Genomic DNA, 18,436 nt, shown 5'->3' with positions numbered 1-18,436 from the left:
TGTGTGGACTCGTCCATGCATTGGACAGGTGAGTGCACATTCAAACCTGTGAGCTACAGTATACCGTATTCTGGCCACTTGTGCCCACCTTGCTTTCTTAAAAATAAAATATATAAATATATGTATTTTAGCTGTGTTAATACAAATGTAGCTAATGAGACTTCCCAAAGGGTGGGCATTTTTGTCAGATTTTGTTATTTCTAATTTGAGCTCTTTAAATATCATGTACTCTTCACAATAAATGCTGTTCATTGGCTCTGTTGTGGCCACTTTGGACCGGTTGAAACCCATGAAAACTACATTTTTAAATTTCTTATTTACTGGATTGAATCATACAATGTGGTTAAAATGAGTTACATTCTAGACTCAACACTTTAAAAAATATTTTTAAGTTTCCTACCAGATTACTGTACATAATTTAGACATTTTTGGACAAGGGAGCAATTTCATGCATCATTGGCATTTAATGGATTATTGTACAAAAAGAAAAAGGTGGTCGGAGAATTTATAAAATTGCTGCTTATTGTGCAAACAAAGTAGAATTTGAAGGGTTAATTTTTTAAATATTTTATACAAATGACAATAACTGATGTTACCTAAATACTTTGCAGTTAAAAAAAAAAAAAAAAAAAGTATATGTGGCCGAAAATGGCTCCAAGCGTACGCCCTGCAACTGGAGGATCACCAGGTCGTATGCCCGCCCGCCTGAACACATGTCATTGTCGTGTCCCTGGGCAAGACACTTAACGAAGTTTACGAATGTAACTACGGTTCTATGAATCCCTCCTGACCAACAGACCTCACACACATACCTCTGCTCAGCCAGATTTATTGTAAATGTCACACACCAACATGATAACAACACAATAACTAAATGAGCACACGACATGAACAACATGGAACACTGGAAAACATGAAATAAAACTAACCACAACCCTAAAACACAGACCGTGACAGTACCCCCCCCCTAAGGAACGGATCCCAGACGTTCCCCAGAATCCGTCCCTCAGGGTCAGTCTGGTGGCCGTCCAGGCCACCCGAGGTGAGATGCTTGGCTGGGCAGTTCAGGAGGTTGTCCAGGATGCCAAGCACCAGGGTCTTCACAGGGCCATTCAGGCGGACGGCCATGCTGACGAACCCAACAGCAATGCTGGGGCCAGGCAACAGGGTCGGGTGGCGGCGGAGCGGGATCGGGTGGTGGCCGCTGGATGAGCGGCGGCGGAGCAGGAAGGGGAGAGTGGCGTGGCTGCCGAGAAGCAGGAACGTGATCCTGGCGCAGCTGCCGAGGAGCCGGAACGGGAGTCTGCAGTCGCTTCCTCAGCCTGCCACCATTGAGGTTTGGGAGTAGATGGTACGAGATGGGCAGAGTGCACAGGGACTCTAGAAGATGAACTAGGAAAAACGGGTGGTACGGAACAAGGTGGCTTGGGGGCAGGTTTGAATGGACGTGACTTAATTGGAGGCGTGGAAAAAGGTGTGGGAACTGGTGAAAAATTAAGTGACTTGGGAGCAGGGGGAATAAAACAGGACGACGAAGTATGACCTCTACTTGGGCGCCTCCGTTGGCCGTCACACGGCGGTGCCAGATAAATGGCCAAACGGGTGCCCAAGTAACGGTCAGAGAAAAAGGACTCGGGCTTGGACTCGCAGGGGTTGGAAAAGGGGAGACGTGAGAACACAGGAAATCATGAAACAAAATTGCAAATTAATTGTTTTGCAAGGAAACAAACTGTAAGAAGCAGCTTTAACCAAGTGGAGAATTGTTATGTATTTCTCATTTATTACTAAACAATGTTTCCCCCCCTTCTTCCAGGGTTAGCGACTCACTGCCCGATGGAGAAATATGAGAAACTAGCCAAAATTGGAGAAGGTTCTTATGGCGTGGTGTTTAAGTGTAGAAACAGAGACACGGACCAAATCGTCGCCGTCAAGAAGTTTGTGGAATCGGAAGACGATCCCATTATCAAGAAGATTGCGCTGAGGGAAATACGCATGCTGAAGGTGAGCAGACGATGAGATACAACTGAAGGTGGCCCTTTGTTTCAACAACTTTACAAACAGTTAAACAGCGATTTCATGTATTTCATATTCTTGTGAATGTGACAATATATTTTTTTGTATGCACTTCATATTTAAGTGTGGCATTCAGGCGGAGATGGGGGACTCAAGTCAATTGACTTGGCTCGAGTCGACTCAAGTTGCCCGTTTTATGACTTGTGACTTTCCAAATACTTCAGAAAGACTTGACTTTAGACTTGGGAACAAACCGACTTGACTTTGACTTGAACTACATGACTTGACAAGTCATCTAATTTAGAATTGGAAATTTGCATTTAATTCAGACAGTTTGCCGTTTTAAAAATTGGTATTTAAAGAGAAAAGTTTTGGGGGGTTATTCGCTCCAACCTGGCAACACAGTCTGCATTTTTGTGCACCTGCCAGTGTGACGTAGCCACCCGCATGAACGATGGAAGGAGCTCTAAAGATAACAAAATTTGGATTCAAGGATTTTGTTGTTAACCTGCATGGTTTGCAACTCTCACATTAAAGACACAACAACAACAACGTCAAACCTCATCCGTTCATAACTAGAAAAACTGACAAAGACAGGTAAGGTAATTTAACTGTTTAGCTAGCTGGTCATACATTAAGTTTCATAGATTGGTTTGGGACGATGAAAAATAATCATTATGTGATTGTGAACGTTTTAGTAGTACGTAACTGGGGGTGGGACGGTTTATGATAATTGTCTGTACCTTTCGTTTCGGGTCATAGACATAACTTTTTGTTTTCTTTCTCTCCCTCTCATTTACTAATGAGACGAAGCGGTGTGCACTCTAAGGATAGAAAGTAGCGTCTAAAATATAATGCCAACCCCATGACACAGAAGAAGTGAAGCGGCGTTGCTAGCGGTCAGTTGTGGAGATTTAAAAAAACAACAAAACCAAAAAACGTTTGAGGGCCGTACAAAAAGAGAAGATACTATGCTAGAAGATGCCAGGTGCGTAACAGGTCTGCTGTATGGGATCACTTTGCATTACAATCACGGCGATTAAAAAAAAATAAAATAAATAAAGTCGTTGACAAAAGTGCATTCTACCATTAGTAAGTACAGTACAAGTGGGAATACGTGTGAATATAATTTTCATACTACTGAACATGTTTGTTGAAGTGTCACCATAAAAATGTCATCTGTGTTGGCTCTGTGATGGAGCTGCCGACACTATGTTTTTAAAATTGAGACCACAACATATGAAACATAACCTTTAATCTAATGACAATTGTCAGTTGTCCAGACTCAGTGCTTCTGAAGGAGATTGTTGAATTCTGAACACAGCCACATTCCTAGTTATGAGAGCATGTGCACACGTAAGCAACCACATTATCGCTGTTACTTCTCTCTTTCAAATGCGTTGTACAGGTTATGTGTCACATTAAAGGTGATTATATAGAGATTTTTTAAAATGGTGTTCTCTTAAGAACCATAGTAGTTACAAGGCTGTCACCACAAAGTAAACAGCACAGTTTGTTCAGAAAACAAGTTGCGTTAAATTGAGTTTGAAATACAACTAAAACAATTCAGTGCAATACATTCAATCAATCATAATCTCAGTTGTTCATTTAACTTTTATAAGGTGTGAATATGTTTTTTAGTGTTATGATTTGTGATTTTTTCTTTTACCTCCAATATATGTTGTGACTGAAGCAAGATTGTATGACTTGACTTGCGACTTGCTTAAACCAAGTAATGACTTGACTCGACTTGACTTCCTTGATTTCTTTCCCCACAGAGACTTGGGACTTGATGGAGAGTTGAAGGTTATGACTTGAGACTTGCACATACAGTATGTGACTTACTCCCACCAATACATTCAGTAGTACTTCAACTTCACTAGCAATCCAAATATGCGATTCATGTGTGTTGTGCCTTTTCCAGTTCTGGTTTCCTTCAGGCCTTTGATTGGCTGAAATGTCAATTATCAAGAATCTTTGCCACTTCGAGTTGTGTATCAGTCTCAGTATCAGGATGCCTTCTCAAACTTTTTGGGTCCAGGGAACCCTTATAAGGGGCCTCATAATCTTAACATGAATTAAAATGTACTACCATGTGTACCACTAAATGTCACAAGAATGAAAAAGAAACATGTTAAAGAAAATAATGGTATTGTTAACATAACCAATCAATATTTCAGGACTATATAAATATACAGTATCCACCTCATGTAGTCCATGTTGTCCATCATTGCTGATGCTGTGTCTCCGGCGTGTCTTACAGCAGCTGAAACACGTCAATCTAGTCAACCTGCTGGAGGTGTTCCGCAGGAAACGCCGCCTCCACCTGGTCTTCGAGTTCTGCGAGCAGACGGTCCTCAACGAGCTTGAAAAACACCCTCGAGGGTGAGTCTTGCTGCAATCAGACCTTCTGAAATCCATCTATTTTCCATACCGCTTAGCTTAATTTAGCGTCACAGGTGAGATGCAGTCATTTGGGACTTTGGGGAAGAGGCGGGGGGTATACCCTGGACTGGTGGTGAGCCAATCGCACATATAGAAATTAAACAAACAAGCCTTCACACTTACATTCACACCAATTATTGGGCAATTTAAAGTCTGCAATGAAGCTGACATGCATGTTTCTGGAATGTGGAGGGAAGCGGGATCCAAGATTCAAACTCAGAACATCAGAACTGTGAGGCAGACATGCTAAATCCTACTTCATTGCCTTCTCTGGAGCTCTAGTTCAATTTAAAGGTGCCATATTTGACCAAACCAAGTTTTTTTTCTCGTATTTGGGATGTAATATCGGCTCTATTGTGCCTCAGTAAACATGTGAAATATGAATTAAAATTGTCCCCGCATTCCTGAGATCCAGATGTTTTTTTGCCAAGAGGCCTGAAATCATTCGAATTTCTCGAGCTTATCTACGTTCCTAGCGAAGATCCTTCCCTTTCTGCTCCGGAGCCAGCGCTGTCAACAAACACGTGTGCTCTCACAAGTGGGTCTTCTGCACAGAGGCAACCAATCAGAGAGAAGGGGGCGGTCTTAGCCAAATATGGACAAAGCACATGGGTCAAACAGAAGTTGCTGTCAGAGGGGTCTTTTCTGGACACATGTATGACAAAACCAAGATGTTTTTTTGAAATGAAATTGACACTTTCATACTAAGTCCACATTAGAGAGTCACGCTGTGCAGGTCTAGATAGCCAAAATATGGGACCTTTAATTGTGATTTAAGTGCAACTCAAGCTTTGAGAGCCTTCTCGTGGCTTGAAAATGGTGGAAGAGCTGAATGAATTACGTCATCGCTTCCATCAAGCCATCCGTTTTCTATACGGCTTGTCAGTGAGACCCAGTGAGGCGGGGCCTATCTCAACAGCGTACGCCCTGGACTGGTCGCCAGGCAATCACAGGGCATAGAGAAACAAGCATTCAAACTCACATTCACACCTATGGACAGTAGACGCAATTGGTGGGATAAAAAGTTGTAATATTACAAGAATAAAGCCATACTTTTCCAAGATATCATCGTAATATATTTAAAGTCAACGTTTAACAAGGATGTAAGTCATATTTTAACAAATAGATAAATTAAAAAAAACATTATTCCATCATATTACTCCTTTTATTCTGGAAAAGATGCTTTTATTCTCTAAAAGTAGGACTCCAGTAATCCTCCGCTACATCACGGTTTACGCTTTACGTTCCTGCTATAGCGCAGTTTTTTTTTGTAAGCGTTATTATTAAAGTTGTTAGTATATTTTTAAAAAATACTTTTTGTACAATATTACTGCATGCTCTTGCTCTCTTTTTTCTTTTTTTTTTATTGTGAAGCATTAATAATCAAGACAGACAGACAGACAAACATTTGTGAATGTGACTGTGGGTGTGTGTAGATGAGGATAGCACTTTTAGTGATGATGATAATTAAAGATGAGAAAAAGTAGTCAAACTCCATCCCTCCATTTTCTGAGCCACTTATCCTCACAAGGGTCGCGGGCGTGCTGGAGCCTATCCCAGTATCAGGGATCTTGTTCTTTCGGTCACGATCCACAGCTCGTGACCATAGGTGAGGGTAGGATCATAGATTGACTGGTAAATAAAGAGCTTCACCTTTCGGGTTGGCTCCTTCTTCACCACAGCGGACCAATACAAAGTCCGCTTCACTGCAGACGCTGCAAATATCCGCCGGTCGATCTCTTGTTCCATTCTTCCCTCACTTGTGAACAAGACCCCAAGATACTTGAACTTCTCCACTTGGAGCAGGATCTCATCCCCGACCTGGAGAGCGCACTCCACCTTTTTCTGACTGAGTTACCATGGTCTCAGATTTAGAGGTGCTGATTCTCATCCCAGCCGCTTCACACTCGGCTGCGAACCTCTCCAGTGAGAGTTGAAGATCACGGCCTGATGAAGCCAACAGAACCACATCATCTGCAAAAAGCAGAGATGCAATACTGAGCCCACCTAACCGGACCCCCTCTACGCCTCGGCTGTGCCTAGAAATTCTGTCCATAAAAGTAATGAACAGAATCGGTGACAAAGGAGTCCAACCCTCACCGGAAACAAGTCCGACTTACTGCCGGCAATCCGGACCAAATTCTGAGACTGATACTCCCGAAGCACCCCCATAGGACTCCACGAGGGACACGGTCGAACGCCTTCTCCAAGTCCACAAAACACATGTAGAATGGTTGGACGAACTCCCATGCACCCTCAAGGACCCTGCCGAGGGTGTAGAGCTGGTCCACTGTTCCACGGCCAGTACGAAAACCACACTGCTCCTCCTGGATCTGAGATTCGACTTCCCGACGGACCCCCCTCTCCAGCAACCCTGAAAAGACCTTACCAGGGAGGCTCAGGAGTGTGAAAACAATGTATTTTTTTTATTTTTAGAGTCAAAGTGTGCCTTTTGTGAAAAATAATATTCATGCAAGAGTTCAGATTTACTGCATGTGATGATACATCACAATCATATCGGAGTTTTTGATTTGCCCAAAGCTAAAGTAGGGAGGAGTAGTTGGCTTATTATATTAGTTTTATTGGCATACCAGTCCCCATATGCATTTTTAAAAAATATATAATTATTTATAGCCAATTATTTTGTTGCACCGCAGGGACCCCAGTTTAAGAGTCACTGAAGAGGAATGAAAGTTCAGCCACTGCTAAGTAATGAAAGACAGTGGTTGGCTACATGTTTGCAATGTATACTTGAGTGTGCGTGGAAACCTACTCATGTATTCTAACGTCACACAAAAGTCCGCTGTTTGAGGCCATTCGACCTTTATGCCTGCACGGCCATGCAGCAGAAACAGTAGATGTCCCTGGAAACAAAGCCACTTGTTACCCAGATAGGCTGAAGGTTACCGTGGCGACGAGCAATGCTTCCTTTTTCAAACAAACTAGACTGGTGACGCAGTGTTCCTCTAGTTCAGTGATTCCCAATCGTGGTGCTGTGGGAAATTGTCCAGTTTCAATTAATTGGTCTGAAAATTATGATTATTAATGTACCTTTACTTATTTATCCCTGCCATCGATGAATAGTGACAGGGAAAGAATAAAAATCCTCTTCCACTTGATGCCAGAAGGTACAATTAACCTTTATCCAACTGTTGCCAGTCATACGACTGAATAGCTCAGCTAAACAGGCCCATATTTAACACAGAGTAAGTACATTTGTCAGTAAATTGAGACGAGATCATTATTTCAGTATATATACTTTGTTACATTTTTGACAACTCCTTACAAACATCACAAACCAGATCTTGTCTGTTTGTGGAGTTGTTGTTTCACAGTTCTCCGTTTACGCTCTGCCATTGTCTACTGAGTGACTGACTTACTGAGCAGCCGCTGCGCATACGCCTTACGCACTTACTCTGTCCAAAGACAAAGTACGTCCCACCAACCACATGTCATTTCAGCAATAATGAATACTTTACCTTCCACCATGTTCCTGTTAATAATATCAAATAATTAAAGTATCAAATGAATCTACAATTTTGATTTGAGAATCGATTTTAGAGCATAAAGATCTGGTATCGGAGGTATTGATATTTTAGTATCGATCCGCACATCAATAGCTGTGAGATTTTTCTCTTATACAGTGCCGTAAAAAGTAGTTGCCCCCCTCTCAAATTCTTATTTTTTTGCAGAGTTTCCCTACTTCCATGTTTAAGACAGACATGCAAACACCAAAGGCATGAAAAAGGTAAAAAAAAAAAAAAAAAAAAAAACATTGTAGGGGGGGTCTGGGGGGATCCCCCGGGCCCCCGCAGAGAATTGTTTTTTGATTTTAACATAAATTATGGCTCTGAAGAGTACAATAAGGCAAAATAAACATTTTCTTCACGCAGAAAAACTTATTTACATCGCTGAAGTACATGTTGATGTACAAATTTAAGTTTAAAATTAAATTTGCCTAATTTCTTTGCTTTTTTTGTTTTGGCCTCCAACTTGAGGAAGGCCCATCTCCACCTGTACCTAATGCCTGCTTCAAGCTGTGAAGCACGAATAGCATCCTCCTCTTTAACCAATCTCATTCTGGAAAATAATTGACTAAAATTATTGTCTGTTTCATTTCATTTTTCACAATTACCAACTTCAAAGGCTAATCCCAAATGCATCCTCCAGGAAAATAAAAAAAAGGCCAATCCCAAATGCATCCTCCAGGAAAATAAACAAAAAAAAAATTTTAATTGGCCATTTCTGAATTTGGAGTTAGTTTATTCTGTGTTGTGACATAATTCCCAACATGATGAAAGATGAAACATGAACATGATTCTGATTCTGATTCTGATCTCTCTGTCGCTTTTTTACATTTAACATTAACATCTGGAAACTAATTAGATAATTGTAGGCGTGTTTCCTAATTAATACAAGATGTACTAGCGGATCAGCTCTTGTTTCCAATGTTACGTGTGCTTCACGGTTCCGTTGGGACCCACAGCACCTCAACATGAAAATACAAAAGACCAGTGCAACAAATACGACACGGGCTGATCTGATGAGCAAAAATGTTGCTTAAACGTAAGAGTGGCAATAGAGGATGTCCGCTCCAGGGGTGGGTAGAGTAGCCAAACATTATACTCAAGTAAGAATATTGTTACTACGTGTTTGATGATCTTAAACATTTAAGTGGGGAAACTATGTATAGAAATAAGAATTTGAGAAGGGGGCAAATCATTTTTCACGGCACTGAAAAATATGTGCCTTGGCTCTAGAAAGGTTGGGAAACATGGGTCCACTTTATGTTCCTTGTGCTGTCCTTCCGCAGGGTTCCCGAGGCTAAGCTGAAGAGCATCGTGTGGCAGACGCTACAAGCGGTCAACTTCTGCCACAAGCACAACGTCAGTTAGAGCTTCACAGGAAAAATTCACGATGTATTTTATATTGTGGTTCTATACCCTACCATCATGCATTTTAGGCAGAATCTTTGACACAGCTTGATCTAGTTTCATTGGTTATTGGTCATTGTAAGTAGCATATACACAACTTAAGTCCAACTAGAGTCATGTGACTCGAGTCCCCCAACCCTGGTCACTGGCCAGTGAGTGTATAAATAGCGCAGTGTATGTTGCGTGGTGTTGAATGTCAGCAGGAACATGAGACGTGTATTGTGTTTGTGTTGCAGTGCATCCACCGCGACGTGAAGCCAGAGAATATCCTCCTCACCAAGACTGGAGTCATCAAGTTGTGCGACTTTGGGTTCGCTCGCATTCTGAGTAGGTCCATTGTCAGTATGTGTGTGTGTATATCTGTGTGCACGCACGGTTATGGCCTTTATGTGTATTTACTGACTCTTATGACTTATTAAGCACCGCCTCCTTGCTTTCAATGCTTCACCTGGCGTCAATTAGTGCGACCCTGTGAGGAGTGTGTGCTGTTGACCAGTCCTGTTTTGGGTTTCCCTATCGTGTTACCAAACGTGCTGTTGTGTACTTTCAGGAGACCTTGTAATCCCTTCATAATGTTGTCTTATTTAGTGCTCACTAGGAACATAAGCCCCATTTCACATAGCCTGTCAAAGCAGACGTTTTCCTGTGTTGCTGTTGTGTGTGAAAAGCACTGGCAGAATGAGGGAGTTGCAATCGACCCGCAAATTTGCTGGCTTCAGAGATTGTATCTGAGTGGGACAGCGTCAGGGTAGCTCTTTTCACACTCTCCGCAAAAGCCGGTGTCGATGTTCTTTGTGAAAGGTATCGATGCAGAATGGGGGTTGAAAGTTGACCAGAATTTCACAGCTTTGGAGGTAGTATCAGAGGCTGGACTCCATCAATGGAATTTATTTTCCTGCTTTTTTTATGTGTTGCTGTTTTGTGTGAAAGGCATTGACATTGGAATGGTGAGACTACGACAGCCCACTCTCCACATCAAAGTGGATTTGTATTTGTGTATCTGTTCTTTGCGAAAGCTATCCCTATGCAATCGGGGTTAAAATTGACCCGTGAATTTCCTGGCTTTGGAGGTAGTATCACTTTCACACTACCCATTAAAGCTGGCTTTTTCCCCCGTGTTGCTATTCTTTGGGAAAGTCACCGGCAGGGAATGAGGAGGATGTAGGCAACCTGCCAATTTCGCAGGGACACTGTCTGTGTATCTTCTTTCACGCATCCAATTTGCCAGATTTGGCGGTAGTATCATAAACCGGACAGTATTGTAGCACGCTACCCATCAAATGTTCGCTTTTCCCAGATCACTGTTCTGTGTGAAAGGTAGCGACACAGAATGCGAGGTTGATGTTGACCCATGAATTTCCCAGATTTCCAAGTAGAATCAAAAACAGGATGGAGCTTTTTTCTCAGCTTTTCCTCTGTCGCTGTGGTGTATTGAAAGACACCAACATGGAATGTGGAAGACGAAGGCTCGCCATTTTGTTGGCTTTAGAGGCAGTATAAAAGGCGGGACTGTATCGTAGTCTTTCCCAGGTCACATTGGTGGGTCTTGTCATGTACGTGGTTAGGGCGAGGGCGAGTAACGCAAGGCAAGAACATGGTGGACGCAATTGCAGGGAAGCAGGGAGGCAAGGCAGGAGTGCGGGAGTCTCAAAATAATATTTAATCTTCAAAAAGGGAAAATTGAACAAAGTCCCACAACAGATACCAATCAAATCAAAGTAACAAAGAAACACTCGAATATCTAAAACTGGAAACAAACTATGACCTGTGAGTAAGACATGGAATAGAAAGGGAAAATGACACCTGACAATGACATACCACAATGATAAAGACAACTGGCGACTATAACATGGCAAAGACATGTGACAACGACAATGAACCGACAAGAACTGAAAGAAACCAGGGAACTAAATACAAACAGATAGACGAGACAACGAGGAACACCTGGACAAGACACGAGTGGCTGGAGAGAGCTGATTGGTCGACACAAAGTAGACGCGAACAGGTGGACACAACAACTTAATGAGCACACGACAAACATGGAACAAAACTAAACACAACCCAAACCAAAACACAGACCATGACAGGTCTACATGTAACACATGTAGACAGACAATACGACAGTAGTCACAGGCATATTATTTATACTCTGTAAACCCTTAATGCTACTGCGGCTTACTGAGGAACTGATACCGCCTCCATATACAGTATACAGTGGTACCTTGAGATACGAGTGACACGTGTTGCGGGTTTTTTTTAGATACAAGCTGTCAATTGGCCATTTTTTTTGTTAGCCCAAGATTGAGATTTGAGCTGGATGGTGGCAGATGACTCAACTCACTTCACAAAAAGCACCACTTTGACTGATATAATTACAAAATATTCTTAAAAAAAGAGACTTCAAGCTATTTATTGTCACTCTCTGGTGAAGTTTACTGTCAAACTAAACATAAAGCAAAGAGAATTACACATTGTGTATTTGAAACGACCACATAGCCTCCATCTACTGTAACTTACAATGGGAAAGACCATAGCAACATGGACTAACAATTTGCATCTATGTGCGGCGTTGTTATCCTTAAAGACTACCACACACTGCGCGATGCTCTCGAACACTGTGGGAGCAAAAAATAAATAAATAAACATGACAGTTGCTGACTCATCCTGGCACATTGAGCAATTGGATATATGGAAGCCCTGAACAGTGAGCCCGTATCGGCGTTTGATGCTGCACATATAGTATATTGTACTTTATCACATTTATTAAACCATAAAAGATAGATTAATAGTTAAGGGAAAAGTGGGTTGCTAAAGAGTGATCATGGAACGAATTTAACTCAAATCTCAAGGAACTTGGATTGGCTGTAGAGACACATGTTGTTTAATGTATTTTTGTTGTTGTTGTTGTTGTGGTCTCAGCTGGACCAGAGGACGACTACACAGACTATGTGGCGACCCGCTGGTATCGGGCTCCAGAGCTGTTGGTCGGGGACACTCAGTATGGACCTGCCGTGGATGTATGGGCGCTGGGATGCGTCTTTGCCGAGCTGCTCAGCGGGAGTCCGCTCTGGCCCGGGAAGTCCGACGTGGACCAGCTCTACCTCATCCGGAAAACTCTCGGTATACCGCAACCCGTTTCCGAAAGATTCCACAGGTGAGACTGTGGGACTTCTTCATGATCCTTCCTCATTACAGGAGACCTCATCCCTCGACACCAGCAGGTGTTCCGGTCTAATGTTTTCTTCAGTGGAGTCAGTATTCCTGAACCTGACACCACGGTATGATTCCCATTGCCACTGAAACTTTGTTTCTTCAAACATACTGTAAGAGGTGTTGATGGTGTCACTCATGTTCTTACTCACAGGAAACTCTTGAAAAGCGATTCGCTGGTGCATCATCCCAGGCTCTCCAAGTCATGAAGGTATGTTCAAATTTTCCATCCATTTTCTAGCACACTTACTAGGGTTGCAGTTGGACAAAACAAAAACGGGACTGGACTAGTCAATTGCAGAGCACATATTGACACAACCATTCACATTCATACAATTAGACAATTTAAAGTCTTCAATGAACCAATCATGCATGTTTTTGGGATGCATGTACAACCCCAATTCCAATGAAGTTGGGACGTTGTGTTAAACATAAATAAAAACAGAATACAATGATTTGCAAATAATGTTCAACCTATATTTAATTGAATACACTACAAAGACAAGATATTTAATGTTCAAACCGATGAACTTTATTGTTTTTAGAAAATAATCATTAACTTATAATTTTATGGCTGCAACACGTTCCAAAAAACCTGAGAAAGGTTCATGTTTACCACTGTGTTACATCACATTTTCTTTTAACATTTAATAAAGGTTTGGGAACTGAGGACACTAATTGTTGAAACTTTGAAGCTGGAATTCTTTCCCATTCTTGCTTGATGTACAGCTTCAGATCTTCAACAGCCCACGGTCTCCGCTGTCGTATTTTACGCTTCATAATGTGCCACACATTTTCAATGGGAGACAGGTCTGGACTGCAGGCAGGCCAGTCTAGCACCCGCACTGTTTTACTATGAAGCGACGCTGTTGTAACACGTGCATAATGTGGTTTGGTATTGTCTTGCTGAAATAAGCAGGAGCATCCATTAACAAGACGTTGCTTGGATGGCAGCATATGTTTCTCCAAAACCTGTATGTATCTTTCAGCATTAATGGTGCCTTCACAGATGTGTAAGTTACCAATGCCATTGGCACAAACACAGCCCCATACCATCACAGATGCTGGCTTTTGAACTTTGCTTCCATAACAGTCCAGATGGTTCTTTTCCTCTTTGGCCCGGAGGACACGACGTCCACAATTTCCAAAAACAATTTGAAATGTGGACTCGTCGGACGACAGAACACTTTTCCACTTTGCATCAGTCCATCTTAGATGAGCTCAGGAGAGAAGCCAGCGGCGTTTCTGGGTGTTGTTGATAAATGGCTTTTGCTTTGCATAGTATTGTTTCAAGTTGCACTTACGGATGTAGCGCCGAACTGTAGTACTGACATTGGTTTTCTGAAGTGTCCCTGAGCCCATGTGGCGATATCCTTTACACATTGATGTTGGTTTTTGGATCGCCTAAGGGATCGAAGGTCACGGGCATTCAATGTTAGTTTTTGGCCTTGCCACTTATATGCAGTGATTTCTCCAGATTCTCTGAACCTTTTGATGATATTATGGACCCTAGATGATGAAATCCCTAAATTCCTTGCAATTGTACGTTGAGGAACATTGTCCTTAAACTGTTTGACGATTTTCTCACGTACTTGAACCTCGCCCCATCTTTGCTTGTGAATGACTGAGCAATTCAGGGAAGCTCCTTTTATACCCAATCATGGCACCCACCTGTTCCCAATTAGTCTGTTCACCTGTGGGATGTTCCAAACAGGTGTTTGATGAGCATTCCTCAACTTTGTCAGTCTTTTTTGCCACCTGTCTCAGCTTTTTAGAACGTGTTGCAGCCATAGAATTAATAAAGTTTATCAGTTTGAACATTAAATATCTTGTCTTTGTAGTGTATTCAATTAAATATCTTGTCTTTGTAGTGTATTCAATTAAATATAGGTTGAACATGATTTTCAAATCATTTTATTCTGTTTTTATTTATGTTCAACACAACGTCCCAACTTCATTGTAATTGGGGTTGTACGATATGGCTCGTAAGCAGGCAACAAAACTTTATGTACCCTAGTAAGCTAGTGCTAGCACTAATGGTTGTAATCGAACATGCAGGCGTTCTGTCGAATCATGCTCCAAAGTTTTTGGTGTGTGTGAAGTAATTTAATTACAATAAAGTAAGTAAGTTGGCACCCATTATTTCTGTCATGTTGTAATGTTGGTTTGACCTGACTGATTAGAATACACAATCTGACTAGAGCAGTGATTTCCAACCTTTATGAAGCCAAGGAACATATTTTACAATTGAAAAATCTCACGGCGCACCAACAAACAAAAATGTCACAAAAAGTGGATACATTAATTAGTGTATGTACTTCCTGCCATCTAATAGAAGACCATATGTTCTGTCTGTCACTATGCCTCACTGGCATAAATAGATGAACATTATTTATACAAGATACATTATTTATTTTAAATATAATTTTTTGAGCAATTAAGTACACAAGTATATACAGTAAATGAACAAGTCATTTAAATAGACACATTGCTCCACCGTGTGATCGGATCGGTGATCGGTTATCGTTTTTTTTAAACTCGCTGATCGGCCCCAAAAATCCTGATCGTGTAAAGCCTACTATGTGCTAATGCTACATATTGTAGCAAACTCGCTGGAAATCACTTTGTTCATGACTGACAGAGGTGTTCTCATTACCGCGGAAACTGCTTCGCCTGAGAATACGCAATGCTAGCATGCTAGCCCCTAAAAAGTGGGCGGCATATACACAAACTGTTTTAACTCCTACACGATTTACCAGATTTGGATGTAAATACCCACAAATTAAAGCCTGAAAGTCTGTAGTTGAAGCACATCTTGATTGTTTCATTTCAAATCCATTGTGGTGGTGTTTAGAGCCAAAAAGATGACAATTGTATCCATGTTCCAATATTTATGGGCCTGGCTTGAAGCATGTATCAATGTTGCAAATCTATGCATAAACTGAGCTCATTCACAAATTATTATCATCAGTAGACCTTTGTTGAGCCAAGGCACCTATTTTACATTAGAAAAACCTCAAGGTAAATCCATCCATCCATCCATCCATTTTCTGAGCCGCTTCTCCTCACTAGGGTCGCGGGCGTGGTGGAGCCAATCCCAGCTATCATCGGGCAGGAGGCGGGGTACACCCTGAACTGGTTGCCAGCCAATCGCTGGGCACATACAAACAAACAACCATTCGCGCTCACAGTCACACCTACGGGCAATTTTGAGTCGTCAAATCACCTACCATGCATGTTTTTGGGATGTGGGAGGAAACCGGAGTGCCCGGAGAAAACCCACGCAGGCACGGGAAGAACATACAAACTCCACACAGTCGGGGCCGGGGATTGAACCCCGGCCCCAGAACTGTGAGGCAGACGCTCTAACCAGTCGTCCACCGTGCCGCCTCAAGGTAAACCATGAAACATAAATATAAAAAGTATGAATACTTAATTAATTATAGTCTCAATTTAGTCACAAATGTATTTTACTCTGTAAAATACGGGTTTATTTAGTTGAACACAAAGCTGATGTATTTGTAGGGAGCCATGACTTGTTTTGTTGTATGAACGGCAACAGGTTTATTGTACCTTTTGCCATCCAATGGAAGAGCATTTAATTGTTCTGCCTGTCACTATGTGCCCCTGATATAAAGATATAACAGCAAATATATATTTCTGATTAATAAAAAGTAAGTTAAATTGTTATAATACAATAAAACAATATAATTTATAAATGCTATGAACATACTTTAACTTTGAACCTAACTATACAAGGCAATTTATTTTTCCAAGAACGTATACCGAACCGAACCGAGACCACAAAACTGAGATACAAACCAAACCATGGATTTTGTGAACCGTTCCACGGCTAGTATGTACTTGTCTGTGTGTAGTCGTGCCTGGCGATGGATCCCTCACTCAGGCTGTCATGCGAGGAGCTACTGGTGCTGCCCTACATCCCCGAGGACGGTGCTGCCGGCTGGCCCCGCGAGGGGGAAAATCGTCCCGGGAGACGCCACGACAAAGGCCCCCGCCGCAGACAGACAGGGGTGAGTGGGACAAGCTGATATACAGGTGCTAGACCCGAAATTAATTAACTTCCACCACCAGCCAGCCTGGAGAGCCTCACCAACAAAGATGTCTCCTCCCTGCTGCGTGCCACGACACCTCCTAGCCAGACCGGGACAATGGACGGGGTACTAGCGAAGCACACAGGTGGCGGAATATCACTGCAAATGCGGGTTTAGAACTTTACATGGGAACGCCACAAGTGACTGTATTTCTGCAAACTTGAATATCTGATGTCAAATCTGTGAAATGAAATGTTCACCCCACAACACGAATGCCACATTGCAAATATTATAATGTTGTCAACAATCACATAACATCTGAAACATTCGTTACAGGGATTAAAGAGGATGGGCATGCGACAATGCAAAGCGGGACAATGGTCTCATTATCTTAAATCCAATAATGAATATTTTATTCCACTGGTTTTAAACCACAAATTATACGAAGATGAAATGCAATTCTAGAGGCGCGGTCTGCCATAAATTTGGTCAAAAGGGGCCGGCCTCGCTCTCCTAAGCGGATAAAAGGCCGAGCTCCTTTGACTCTCTCTCTCTCTCTCATTGTTCCACCTGCCGAAGGCCTGGCCCAGGCCGGGGAGCCCCCAACCTCACCATGAGGTGGCGGAGGCTGGGAGACACTGAACCTCCCTGCCACGCTGCCAAGCGTGGACCGCAGGGAGCACCTGCCAGCTCCCCAAAGCTACCCTTTTAGGTGTAGGGAAGTTTACGGACGAGGCTCCGTTGGGAAGGAATTGTGGTGCGAGTTTTCCCTGACCGCGTGGCAAGCATTGCCACTGCCAGCGCCGGCCCACCTGCACTTGAAGTGCATCTTTTTCTCTTTCCTTCCTTTTCCTGCAAACCATCCCTCTTGAGCACTCTTTCCAACCCCCTGAAGGTCGACCTGCCTGCCTGAATTGGTCAACACACGTAAGTCTACTAAATGTACAGATTAGTGCATATTTTGGTTTTAAATTCCAGCTATACGCATTGACACCCCATGCGCATTAGCAATCTCACATCACAAGTCAGCTTCCTTTGCCAATGTTCGTCTGTACTTTGTTTGTTTTGTGTTTTTCTGTATTCCTTCCCTGTAGATTCCCCATGTTAGATCATTAAATTTTCCATAAGCCTGCATTGTTGTGTGTGTTTGGGTTCGAGGAAACAAACCTATGGCGGTCTAGAACTCTTATCAACATTTCAGAAAGTGTAGCAACCTTCAGATTACGAGACTGATAAAAAGGTTTCTCGTCACTTCCCCTAAATTTTATCCACATAAAAAGCGATGCGGTGCCCCTTTTACTAAAATAGCTTCATTTATAACGCTGTAATTTAAAATTACGCTAAACCGGAAGTAACGCAGGCGTCGCTTCCAGCTCATTCTTTTCTCCTAAATTAATAAAATTTTTATTTAACCCATATACGATACACTATTTAGCCAAGTGAAATAAAATTTGGGTATGGAAAGCAGAGAAACATGAAACTTTTACACTGATGGTGTTCCTCTTTGTGTGTCTGCTAGGCTCAATACCTGCCACAGTTAACAAACAGCAACATGTCACCTGCGCCGGACGGCAAGAAGCCGGCCAAGCACAAGTATCACCTGCCCAACATTTAGCCAATGACCAGCAGCCATCTTCATCTTTGTGTGGGAGTGATTTTTTGCTGTGTGTTGTGAGCCAAAACTTGACAAACAAGCGAGCTTCGGATGTCGCCCCTCGAGTAAAGTGAAACATTTTTAGCAATTACGGTACTGTACTCACATGTGGGCAAGAAGAGCCA

The 18,436-nt window shown here is 42.3% G+C and overlaps 1 protein-coding gene across 1 annotated transcript; it reads left to right on the top strand.

Annotated features, from left to right (window-relative positions):
- The first annotated feature begins 1,833 nt into the window (after positions 1-1,833).
- On the top strand, positions 1,834-18,272 carry LOC133405001 (cyclin-dependent kinase-like 1). Its single transcript, XM_061681582.1, has 9 exons — positions 1,834-2,001; positions 4,277-4,398; positions 9,272-9,344; positions 9,629-9,719; positions 12,312-12,512; positions 12,588-12,670; positions 12,757-12,813; positions 16,481-16,636; positions 18,177-18,272. The coding sequence occupies exons 1-9, from the start codon at positions 1,834-1,836 to the stop codon at positions 18,270-18,272; spliced, it is 1,047 nt and encodes a 348-aa protein (XP_061537566.1).
- Positions 18,273-18,436: the final 164 nt, after the last annotated feature.

The sequence above is a fragment of the Phycodurus eques genome, chromosome 7 (assembly GCF_024500275.1).
Source record: "Phycodurus eques isolate BA_2022a chromosome 7, UOR_Pequ_1.1, whole genome shotgun sequence".
NCBI classification, from domain to species: domain Eukaryota; kingdom Metazoa; phylum Chordata; class Actinopteri; order Syngnathiformes; family Syngnathidae; genus Phycodurus; species Phycodurus eques.
This window is presented reverse-complemented; position numbering and strand designations above follow the sequence as displayed.

Bases quoted from the DNA above. Each gene is read 5' to 3' on its own strand.
- LOC133405001 (XM_061681582.1), top strand. From the start codon at position 1,834: ATGGAGAAATATGAGAAACTAGCCAAAATTGGAGAAGGTTCTTATGGC. The intron at 4,399-9,271 runs GTGAGTCTTGCT...GTCCTTCCGCAG, and splicing joins CTTGAAAAACACCCTCGAGG to GGTTCCCGAGGCTAAGCTGA. The intron at 12,671-12,756 runs GTATGATTCCCA...TCTTACTCACAG, and splicing joins TTCCTGAACCTGACACCACG to GAAACTCTTGAAAAGCGATT.